Raw genomic sequence first — 11,681 nt, 5'->3', positions numbered from 1 at the left:
AATAAATGTCACATTTAGTAAAACTGACAGCCTGATTTGATTTCCCTAATCTGCCCCCATTTTCAAGGCACCCATTTCATTAGCTTGGCCTGTGAAGTCTCTCAGACAAAAAATTACTTAATTCCTGGTATCCTTGAGATTTATACATATATATTGTGTGTATATATATATATATAGATGTATATGTGTATAAAAATATGTATACGCATATGCACATATGTATGCGTATATATATATGCACATACGTAACTGTATATATAAGCATGCCAATATACACATCAAATTCGCTGTTTAAGATCATTTTTATGCTTTTTTTTTACACAGAGAATAAAAAATTACATATATTTTAAATTCTCCTTGTAAAAAAAAAGTGTAAGAATAATCTTAAACGGCGATTTTGAGAGCAACCCGTCCAGATAATAAGGGATGCGTTCCTGCCGCGTCCCCCCCTCATGCTCTGCCAGTGCACGTTTGCGCCCGGCAGGGGGGCTCCTGCCACGCCAGGCCCCGTGGCGGCCCCCGTATTGAAGCACTGCAGCTGTTTCCAAATCCCAGCCTTGATTTTGATCCTCTTCCTCTTTTCCCAATGGACGCTAATGACCTGGTGGTTCATTGTGGCTAGCTAATAACCTTCTTGTTCCCAGAGCCTCAATGAGTGCGGCCTCTATTGTTGCGCTTGTAATTAATTCATTGTTTGCTTATCGGCGACATGATCTCGCCGCAAGTAGGACTATTAATGTCGTGCTAGCGAGGCGGTGCCAGATTGGGGGAAAAACCTGTTTTTTTTTTTTCCAGATTATTACAAGCAGTTAAAAAAAACTTGATGAATATTTGTTAAAAACATTAACGTGTTATATTGTGGCATTGCATAAATCGATGATGTGTAATATTGATTTCCTCATATTGCTGTTTAATATAGAATATTTGAATTATATGGAAAAATAGGTTTTTAAATACACAATTGAAAGTTAATATGTAACTTAAGTTTGTTATGTCTTTATATATTTATATATATTTGATTTTAGAAATATTCAATTTTGATATTGTATTAGTGTGTTTTGAGTATAATTATATGTAATGGACAAATAATGGATGTAAAATACTTTTCTGGAAAAGTACTTTATTTTAAGCCACCATTTTTTATATTCAAAATACTTTCTTCTGTCCATTAAGTCATTCCAAAACAAGTGCAAATGTCCAAAGTGAAAACTATTTCTTATCTTAAAAATTACTTTCTAATTGTCAATTGAAAGACTTTTGCTGACAATATGGTCAACAGGTTTTTGCTTCTCCTGCTTTATTCACGGCAGCTCTAGCTCGCATTAAGCTTTATTGACATGTTGTGCCTATTATCATGATTTCAAGTGTGTCTAAATATGCACCCCCTTTCCTTCTCCACCCCCCATATTAAGGCAAGCAGGTGTGCTATAACAAGGGGAAGAATGGTAGGGCAGGAGGGGGGCGCACCTCTGCTCTCACCTTTGCATCAGATTAGCTGATCTTTACTGAGAACCATACTATACGGCTTAATCTCATTTTAATGACGCTTAGATAGTCAACCGTCTGCGTGGGTTTTGCTTCTGTTGCAGGTTTGACTGCACATTGAGGAAGTAGTTTGCTTGCGATTAGACTTTTTTTTCGGGCCTTTAGTGCGCACTTTAAGGTACAATCTACTGCTATGTTTTTTTTGTACATTTGTGGAAATGTGAGTGACAGAAATAGATCTTCAATTAATTTTGATTTGGAGGAATTGCTCCACAGTCAAAATGGATTGGACTTCTATGGCAGTCAATGGCAGTGAAACATTGAATGAATTTGATGGCAAAATTGGATTAAAAATCTAAATTAAAGGACAAAAAATGTATAAAAAGTCACCCTTGAGCTATCTTCTTTCACCTAAAGTTATTTTTTCAGAGAAATTTACTTAATGAAAACAAATGATAAACTCCCAGCATTATACTTTAGCGGTTAGCATGTCTGCCTCGCAGTTCTGAGGTCGGGGGTTCAATCCTTGGTGGTTTCTGACCTTCCAGTGTGAACTTTGTATGTTGTGTGGGTTTTCTCTGGGTACTCTGGTTAGCTCCCACATTCCCAAAACATGCATGCTAAGCTAATTGCTCTACTCTCAATTCTGAAATTATCCCTAGTTATAATTGTGATTGATTGTTATGACTTGGTCATTGTGCCCTGCAATTGTTCCTTACCTACTGGCTGGGATAGGCTCCAGCACCCCCCGCGAGCGACCCTTGTGAGGAGAAGTGGTACGGAAAGTGAATGAATCCATGTAGGGACTATAATTGTTTGTATAAACTCCTTCAAATTAACAGCAAAATGCAAATAGACACATCATTGGATGCCAATGACACTGAAAGACTTAAACAGAGTGAAAATTTGGTATTTCGTTTGGTGGTCTTATGTCCAAATCCAACGGGGTCACACATAGGCCCAAATTGACCCCTTTCCATGTGCGCAAGCGTGCCCGATTTATATCAATGATTATTCATTGAACATTGTAATGTATTCCTGCACGTTTTGTTGTTCTTAAAGAGGAGCAAATCTGCATTCATCCTGCTTTTTCCCCCCTCTTCTTCTCACCCTTCTCTTTGATAGCTTTCCCAGCAGCTCTTTGAAATGCTACAATTAGCGCGCGTCTTTGTGCAATAATTGTCAATCATCCACACGAAATTGATAGGCTTTAAATGGCCCACAGAAAGCCCCCCCATCCCCTAACAATAGGCCCCCCCAAACGGGGGGAACGACACAACCAGCGGCCGAGGTTAATGCATAAATAAGCAAATCAAATCCGTGCCCGAGCCCAATTCAGGGCCTTTAATTCCTCTTTAATAAAGAGCCCGACCCCGCCTTGAATTTTTTTTTTATTCCCAATGAATGCCATCAATGTAAATCAATCTAGATGAGAAAGGGAATAGGTTGGGGAGGGGTCCACCAAGTGAAGGGCTGCCCAAATTTCATCTGGGAAAAAAAGGGGAGGCTCATAAAAAAGCAGCTGTTTGCGAAGTAATCTTTTTACGTGCCCTGTCACTCACCTTGCCTCTTTTTTTGGATCTACTTGCCATCTATACCTCCATATACAAACTCTTCGACCCCCTCCCACCCCCTTCCCCAACACTCACCACCACCGTTCTCTTCAAAAAAAAAAGAAAAAAAATTCCCATTTTTCTCCCAATTCTTGTAGCTACTGCGGTGAAAGGAGGCGTGCATGGATGTCAAATTGCCCTCAAAAGCCTCCGTGAAAGATTGATTTGCGACACTTTTCAGGGACACTGACATCACTTTGGGCGAAGGGTGGGGGGGAAGAAAAAATAACGGCGTGGGGGGGGGGGGGGGGGGGTTGAAAGCACGAAGCAGCGAATGGAATAAAGATGTCCTAAATAAAAAGAAGGAAAACTGCACGTTTAGCCGCACTCCATCAAGCCTGAAAAATAGGGGGCTCGTATATACTCATCTAAACGTTGTCACAATACCAATAAGGGGGGGCTGTGGAGGGGTAGGGTGGGTGGGTAGAAAGGGGGGCAACACACAACAACACCCATGAATATTAAACCGTTTTACCTCAACAAGTGCAACCCGTCAAAGCAGCTTTGCATGGGAACAATGCAGTAAAACAACCCCCCACTACCTTTTCAAGCCCACCGATCCTCTCCCCTCATCCAAAAGTGTGTATATAAATATATATATATATAAATTTGAAATTGATTTTTAACAAGAGCATGTTTTATTCTTGTTATTCCCGTGATTTCTCTCCCCACACTAAATAACATTACAAGTACATGAATCGAAAATATACACTCAAGGGAACAATAACAGTAAAAAAAATGGAAATTAATTCTCAATTTGGAGAAAAATGCTCTCTTAAAAAAAACTTTTTTAATGGTTATTTGCATGTGTAACAATATAAGATAATCAGATTTTCTTCTTTTGTAATAATGCACCCCAAGAAAAGCTATTCAGTTTTCATTGGATGTTTTTATTTCTATGCATTTAATTTTGAATGGTGTTTTACCACTAATTCAACTTTTTAATCTTGTTTTTCTTTATGTTCATCATTTTAGTGTGATTTTAGTTAGTAAACAAACCATTCCAATCGCTTGCAAATTATCTTTCTTTATTTTGCGTGTATTTTAAAGTTGCAAATTCAATTGTGTGCATTTATGAGCATAAGAGGATTACTTCATGTCTTCATAATGCATTTTTAAATTGAAACATCACATATATCATATTTCCAGTACTTTTCTTCAATACATTTAATATAGAAAAGGCATTCCTCTATTCATATTTTGAAGTCTTACACTGTTTTTATGTTATGCTGCACTGATAAAATAATTTCCGTTGACGCCCTCTTCTGTTTGTTTTTATTTAGAAGGATGTGATTACTTTTTTATTTGATTTATTTTTTTTATTTATTTTGTGTGTTTTTAGTTGGATAACAATGTGCATTCATGAGAGTAAACGTTGCCCCCCTCTCTTTTTTTTCTTCCTTTGCAGCGTGGTCAACACCACGCCACAAGGGGTGTGTCATTAATAAGTAATTAGGGTCCCGGGGGCAGCCCCCCACTAGTATAAAGGGCCCCTCAAGAGCCCGGCACAGCCACTTTTCACTCAGTCGTTCTCGGAAGAGGAAAGCACGTCCACTTGATCCTCCTCGTGCGTCTTTTCCCCCCAATTTCGTCTCTCAAGTGCGTAAATAAAAACGTCAAAATGGGCTCCGTTCTGCCCGCTGAAACTTTGGCACTCAAAACTGGATTTAAGTGTCCGGCCCGGGCGGCGCTGTCGGACGTCATCACGTCGGACGTCCTGCACAGTTTCCTGTACGGCCGATGGAGGAACGTCCTGCAGGGGGCCGAGCACCTGCACCCCGAGGAGCGCCATTCCGGCTCCGGATGCACCAGGACCGCGTTCACCGCCGAAGTGCTGGCCCAGTCTTTCGCCGGAGGTAGGTAAACACCTCCCGGGGGTCTTACTTGGTCTATTTTTTTTTAGATTTTTTAATAGTTGTTATTGTTTTTTTAAGTGGATTATCGTGTCTAATTGAAATGATATCCATGTTTCTGTTCGCAATTGACCTAATTAGTAAAGGAATGTGTTTTCCGATTTTTTTTCAAACCGTGAATAGGGCACGCGTTTAACTCATTGTATGCCATTGACTGTGCTTGACGTTCAATTTATTTTGAATGGGGGGGGGGAGGGGGGGGGGGGGGTAAAGAACAAATGATCCCGTGATGGCTGTCAGTCATCCAATTAAATTGGATTTGATTTCCAGTTTAAGTGGATTTAATGTATATATATTTTATAAACCAATTTCAGTGTTATTGGTGGCTGTAACTAGTGAGTTTTTAATAAGTTTAATTAGAGTTTTTTGATGTTTTATTTAATCATAAAACTATAGCCACATTTAGACTAAAACAATTTAGTTATAAATTAAACTTGACATCCACACATTCTGAGTCATAGATGGAGGCCACAATATTAATATTTGTCTTCTCCAGGTATTTGGAGGCCAGATTTTATTGAGGTTCTGTTTTTTTTAATAACCAAAAATATGCACATACTATTTAATTCATAGTCAGATTTTCTATGTTGCAAGTGAATTCTTTTTCTGGGTGGGAAAAGAACAGAACAACACAAAATTCCTTATAATGTAAATTAATTGCTTACAAATCTATTGGCTGTATTATATTTTTTGCTCGCTGGGAAGTACAAATAAAAATCACAAGGCTCATATTTCCAAAAAGGTCAATGAGTCAAAGGATAACACATTGAAAATGTTTTTTTCATTCAGTTGAATTGGATTTAATTCTGAATACGATGGAGTATTTATACCGTTTTTGTTCCTTCTTAATAAACATCAACCCATACTAAGATGATAAACAACCACTTAAAAAAAAACGAAGAAGACAATTACAAAGTAGAAGAAGAACTGCTTCTTTCCTGCCCAACAAAAACCGCAGAAGAAGAACTTTCTCCTCTCCAACTTGTCGCTGCGTTTTTTTCCCACATTTGTCGTCTTTTCTCCTCCTTTTTTCGAGCCATTTAACGCGTTAAGCAGCCGCTGAATGGAACGAAACAAGTAAGTGCCACTCACTAAAGCCTGGACGGGCCTTTAAATTCATTTGGTTAACTTTGCTCGTTGACCTGGGAAAGTGTCCACTAAGAAAAAAAAAAGCTCCGTCCGGGGCCCTTTTTTTCTATGGAGCAACTTCCCGGTATTCATCTTCAATGTGTGGACAGTCGCCCCTTTTTTTGGGGTGCCAACTATGTGGGGCTCCGTCTTCTCTTCTTTTTTTTTTTTGCTTTCTATTCACAGATTTGCTGTTGGTCGCATAATGCGGCGTGAAGGCTAAATCTAATGCTATTCATTGCATGTCAGCCATCTAATCGCCTTTCCATTTTTTTGTCGTGCGGATTCCACAGTCTCTTTTAACGAGACGCCGCTCTATTCAGCGCAAATTTATTGCTACAAACTTCTTAAAAGGATAATGAATTTGGAATTAGTCGTCTCTCTCCCTCTCTCTCGTTTTTTTTCTTCCTTTCGCCGACCCTTTAATGAATATCACATCTGAAGCGTGACCAATTGCTGGAGTCCGCGCAATGGAGCACCGTTTAACCCCAATTGGACAAAGGTTTTATTGTCATTTTTTTGGTGTTGTTGTTGCAGCTTTTAAATAGTAGACGAGGGGGAAACTTTGATTTTGACATTGAAGAAATGGCACCCCCCCCTACCTGGGGGTTTTGATGGAGATAAAACGGCTCTACGTGCACAAGAAAAAATTTTCAATTCAGGCAGATAATCGAATTAAACGGAGGATAAAGTGGCGCTTGATATATTTGGAGTTTGGGGTTGTTTTGTAAGAGCAGGGGTAAAGAACCAGTTGAATTTTAACTATTGCTGCGTGCAATTCTAAAAAGGAAAAGCAGAGAAATGTTTCAACATGATTATGAGGGCGACTTAAATTCGTAAGTTGGAATATACAATCATTTTGAGTCGATTATGTAAATACCGTTATGAGGATGCGTTGGTTTTTAAGTCAATTTTTCTGGAGTAGGAATGATTTTTCTTAAATGTGATTTTTTTTTTTCAAATTTATCATAACAACAAAAAATGGTCAAATTTGGGAAGGATTGTGAGGAATAAGTATTATGGTAGTTGGAAAAAACATTAGTTCACTAGTAATTGTTCTTACCTTTTATCCTTATTGCGTTTTAATTTTAAAAAAATGAATGTTTTTATAAGTAATCAAATATTCAAATTAAAATGAATAAAAACACTTGTATTATTCTTTTGATTGGGCTGGGTGGTCGCGACCATTCACTAACCCCCTCTCCCATCAGTCAAAATGGATTGGACGCCCAGTGTCATCAATGGCAGCCAATGAGTGCACTTTCACGGTTTGAGAAAAAAAATTAACATTACTTAGGCCTAATTTGGTGTAATAAGTCATAAGGGGTGTTACACTAAAACATGGCTCTTCATATAAATGTTAAGATTTTATTGTTAAATGGTGAATGATAGATTAATTAATAAAAAGTATGTCAACCTTAAATCGGTTTTCAGCTCATCTGTTAAATTGTTTACGATAATTACAATGAATAAACATTTATAAGAGATGAGAAAATGTTGGCCTCCATCATTCTGCAATGAAACAAATCCTATAAAACCGTTTTTTTTTACCTCCTATTTGATGCAATAACTGTAACCCAAACAGTAAATCCACTTTGAAATGAAAATAAGCATTTAATTGTGCATAATAAAGTACACTATGCATTTTTTGTCATTGTGATTTAATGTCATTTATTCTTTGCAGAAGTGCAGAAATTGTCCAGCCTGGTTCTCCCCAGCGAGGTCATTATCGCCCAGAGCTCCATCCCGGGAGAAGGTCTGGGGATCTTCTCCAAGACCTGGATCAAGGCCGGCACCGAGATGGGACCCTTCACGGGGAAGGTCCTGTCCCCGGAACATGTCGACCTGCTCAAAAACAACAACCTCATGTGGGAGGTGAGTCCCTCCCTCTCAGTAGCCCATCCTCTTCCACGTTTGTCAATCCTAAAGCTGGTTGTCGGTTATCGTTTATTGACATCAAGGTGTTTAATGAAGACGGCACCGTCAGGTACTTCATCGATGCCAGCCAAGAAGACCAACGCAGTTGGATGACTTACATCAAGTGCGCCCGCAATGAACAAGAACAAAACCTGGAGGTTGTCCAGATTGGCAACAGCATCTATTACAAGGCTGTGGAGGTGAGGGAGCTGCTTTCGACCCCTCATGTGCATGTCAGATTTTTAAAGCTGCTACAACTAATTGATAAAAATCAGAGTTACATTTATTGCCAAGGAGTTTGATCATCGATAATTGTCGGTAATTATTTGTGGGTGTACTCAAATCGAAGTTTTGGAATGGGTGAAACACACTCTTTTAAAGTAGGTGGCAGTGCACCTAATTGTGGCTTCAAATATGCCATTCATCAAAATGCAGATTTTACATTTACTCAGTTTAAAGGAACTTTGAATTTGTTTTTATGTTACCTAGTCCTGCATGACAAAAGTCAACTATGGAATTTTCTCACGTATAAGCCCCACCTTTTTCTGAAATACTCTATGAATCAAAAGCACATAATTAGGGTCAATATCATAAGAAGGTTAGTAATTGGTTCAGTAATGGTTGTTTTCTTACTGCAAAACAGAAAATAACCAACAAATAGTAAATGTTAATTTGCTGACATCTACTGGTGAAAAAGAGTATAGCAATGTTGTAGGTATTTTATGCATATAAGCCGTAGCTTTGATTCAGTCATTTATTTGAGTTACAAATACGGCTTATAAGTGAGAAAATACTGTAGTTAAAAGAAACTTGTGGCAAGTTGACAACACTTTTTTTTATTGAGACATTTTTTCCTCTTTTAGACAATTCCCCCTGACCAGGAGTTGCTGGTTTGGTACGGAAACACTCACAACACATTCCTCGGCATTCCCGGGGTGCCGGGAACGGATGAAGAGCAGCAACAACAGCAGCAGCAGAAGAAAAGCAGAAATGGTGAGAATTCAAAATCTCTCCCGTGTCGGTTTAATACATTTAAATGTAACCTAAAATGTAATATTTTGGAATGTTTTATTTAGCAATTCCATCATAACCACAAATTATTATAAAAAACTTAACTTTTGAATCTGGCACTGTAAAACACTACCTGAAATAATAGTATTTCTATTTATGGTTTAAAATGCAGGTGCAATTACATTTTAATTTTCAGTAAAATGATGGACATTTAAATTTTTCAAATATACGTGCAAGGTTATATTAATTTTCCATTTTCAGTTTTTTGGCTTTGTTAGCAATGGATTTGCTAGTTAAAATATTTTTTTTGATTTGTTTTCCACCCTTTGACATTTGATTAAAAAATAATAATAATAAAATGACACAAAATAATCAAGAATTAACTAGGTAATAATTGAATAAGGTCAGGGTTAGTTATTCATGAATTACTTATTAATTATTCTAATGTCCATAATTAATTTTGTGTGTTTAAATGAGAAAATAGTAATAAAATATATAGTAACTGTGGTTGAGTCAATAGAAAGCAACACGCAAACCAGTAGTGGTTTTTGGGCTCTCCCTAGTGGTACTTAAAAGAATGACTGCCTTAGGACAGTTGAGTTGTATTTAATGTTTAGTTTTTAAACAATTACTCCCTTATAATAAATGCCTTTTAATTTTACTAAAATAATTCCCTGCTATTGTGTCCATCGAATCTGAGATGCTCTTAAAATTATGTTCATTTTACCACTTGCAACCCTCAAAATAGGGACACCCAACCACTACCATTCTAGCGCTTAAATGTCATTTCGTAAACAAACATTGGCTGCAACGCGGTCTCCCACCCCACCGACTCAAACCAGTTTCACGTCCTCATTTTAAAGCGGCATCTCGTCTGCTTTTCCAGATGATTCCCAGTCTTGCGAGTCGTCTTGCTCGCCGCCCTCGTCCTCGGTCGTCGTCGGGCCCACTTCGGGACGCATGCGCTGCGTCATCTGCCATCGCGGCTTCAACTCTCGCAGCAACCTGCGCTCGCACATGCGCATCCACACACTGGACAAGCCTTTTGTGTGCCGCTTCTGCAACCGCCGCTTCAGCCAATCGTCCACGCTGCGCAACCACGTGCGCTTGCACACGGGCGAACGCCCTTACAAATGCCACGTGTGCCAGAGTGCTTATTCACAGCTGGCGGGGTTGCGGGCGCACCAGAAAAGCGCGAGACACAAGCCGGCGGCCGATGCCGCCGCGCGGGCCTTGTCGCCAACTCCTCCCACTCTCCCCGTCGCCGGCCAACAGATGGCCCCCGTTGTACGACACCACCACCACCATCATGTGCCACTGGTGCACCACATTCCCGCTTTGGTCCTCTGATGTGTAAAAAGGCCACCGAGGCAGCAGAGATGCACTTTAGCAAAAAGCTCAAGTGGAAAGATAGACGTGGTGGTCCGTTCAAATGTAAAACGAGGAGAAGAAGAAAAAACTTCTGAAAGGACTCGCCTGCCACGCGACTCAAATTTTCCACAAATACATGAGTACTGGAAATCAGTGGTCCCCAACCTTTTCTCGCGGGTGGGCTGATAGGGAAGGGTGATAACTTAAGACAGAATTATGTGGAGGTGGAATCAGTGCACGGACAACAACTACAACATAAAAAAAAACCAAGTCCAAAGCATAATAGCAATTATTTATTATTATTATAACTTTTTTTTTCATTTTAAATAGGAGGGCAAGATTGAAAAGGGACCATTGCTGTATATCATACATGCCCTTAAATGTCAAATTTTATCACGTTACTGTGAAATTATACTTTTTTTAATTCTGATATTTATCAGTCATGAACATCTGATTAATTGTGGCCAGTTTTGCATGCAAGTGTTTTTAGTCCCATCATTTCTGGTGCCATTTATTTTTATATATCCAAAATGTCATATCAAGACGCATCAGGCAATTCATTTGACGGGGCCAAAAACGCACAGTTTGACAAAAATTTGGGGATGTCGTTTGAACAAAATTTATTTGGTACTCCTGGGTTTACATCATTTGAAATAATGCAACAGTTTAGTCCACTCCTTTTGAAATTAAAGCGTCACTTTAAACTTGTACAGACTGAATAAATTTGTAATATTAAAAATAGGTAAATGTATTGTATGCTACTTTATATGTGAGTGTAAATACATTTGTGCTTCTTGTATTCTAAATAAATCATAAGAATGGACTTGTGGGATTGTTCATTTTGACCATTCTGGTATAAAGTACAATAATAATAATAATAAGGGTTCAATGTGCTCTTATGTGGGTCATTGTCAACAATATTTACCTAATTTGCTGCCGATGAATGTTAGTGGAGCATAAAAGCTTTCTCTGATATTAATAATTCCACATTTCTTAATCAATATTGGTCCAATTTCGTTGTACAATGATGATAAAGGCTATTCTGATTCAATAGCAGCTTGGATTATTTCTGATTACCAGACGAATGAAAATCAATCAGTGGCTATGTTGTAATTGACTATCTGCTCAGTTGGAAAAATACTGTTTTGATTGTGTGAAATGGACCAATACATATTACCAAATGTTTGAATGATGCCATTATATTAGCTGATAGAAGAAATTACAGTGAGCAAGTATCAAATTC

General features: G+C 38.5%; 1 protein-coding gene across 1 annotated transcript; it reads left to right on the top strand.

Moving 5' to 3' along the window:
• Window positions 1–4,628: 4,628 nt before the first annotated feature.
• LOC144210635 (PR domain zinc finger protein 12-like) lies at window positions 4,629–11,418 on the top strand. The gene is made up of 5 exons (XM_077737396.1): window positions 4,629–4,954; window positions 7,824–8,014; window positions 8,101–8,256; window positions 8,920–9,049; window positions 9,954–11,418. Exons 1-5 carry the CDS (start codon window positions 4,720–4,722, stop codon window positions 10,415–10,417), a joined length of 1,176 nt encoding a protein of 391 aa, XP_077593522.1. The 5' UTR covers window positions 4,629–4,719; the 3' UTR covers window positions 10,418–11,418.
• Window positions 11,419–11,681: the final 263 nt, after the last annotated feature.

The sequence above is a fragment of the Stigmatopora nigra genome, chromosome 17, assembly GCF_051989575.1.
Source record: "Stigmatopora nigra isolate UIUO_SnigA chromosome 17, RoL_Snig_1.1, whole genome shotgun sequence".
Taxonomy (NCBI): Eukaryota; Metazoa; Chordata; class Actinopteri; order Syngnathiformes; family Syngnathidae; genus Stigmatopora; species Stigmatopora nigra.
The sequence above is the reverse complement of the archived record's forward strand: the minus strand, read 5'-3'. Positions and strand labels throughout refer to the sequence as shown.

Excerpts from the sequence above, each read along its gene's own strand:
- LOC144210635 (XM_077737396.1), top strand. The coding sequence starts at position 4,720 with ATGGGCTCCGTTCTGCCCGCTGAAACTTTGGCACTCAAAACTGGATTT. Across the intron at positions 8,015-8,100 it reads ACAACAACCTCATGTGGGAG|GTGTTTAATGAAGACGGCAC; the intron begins GTGAGTCCCTCC and ends ATTGACATCAAG. Across the intron at positions 9,050-9,953 it reads GCAGAAGAAAAGCAGAAATG|ATGATTCCCAGTCTTGCGAG; the intron begins GTGAGAATTCAA and ends CTGCTTTTCCAG.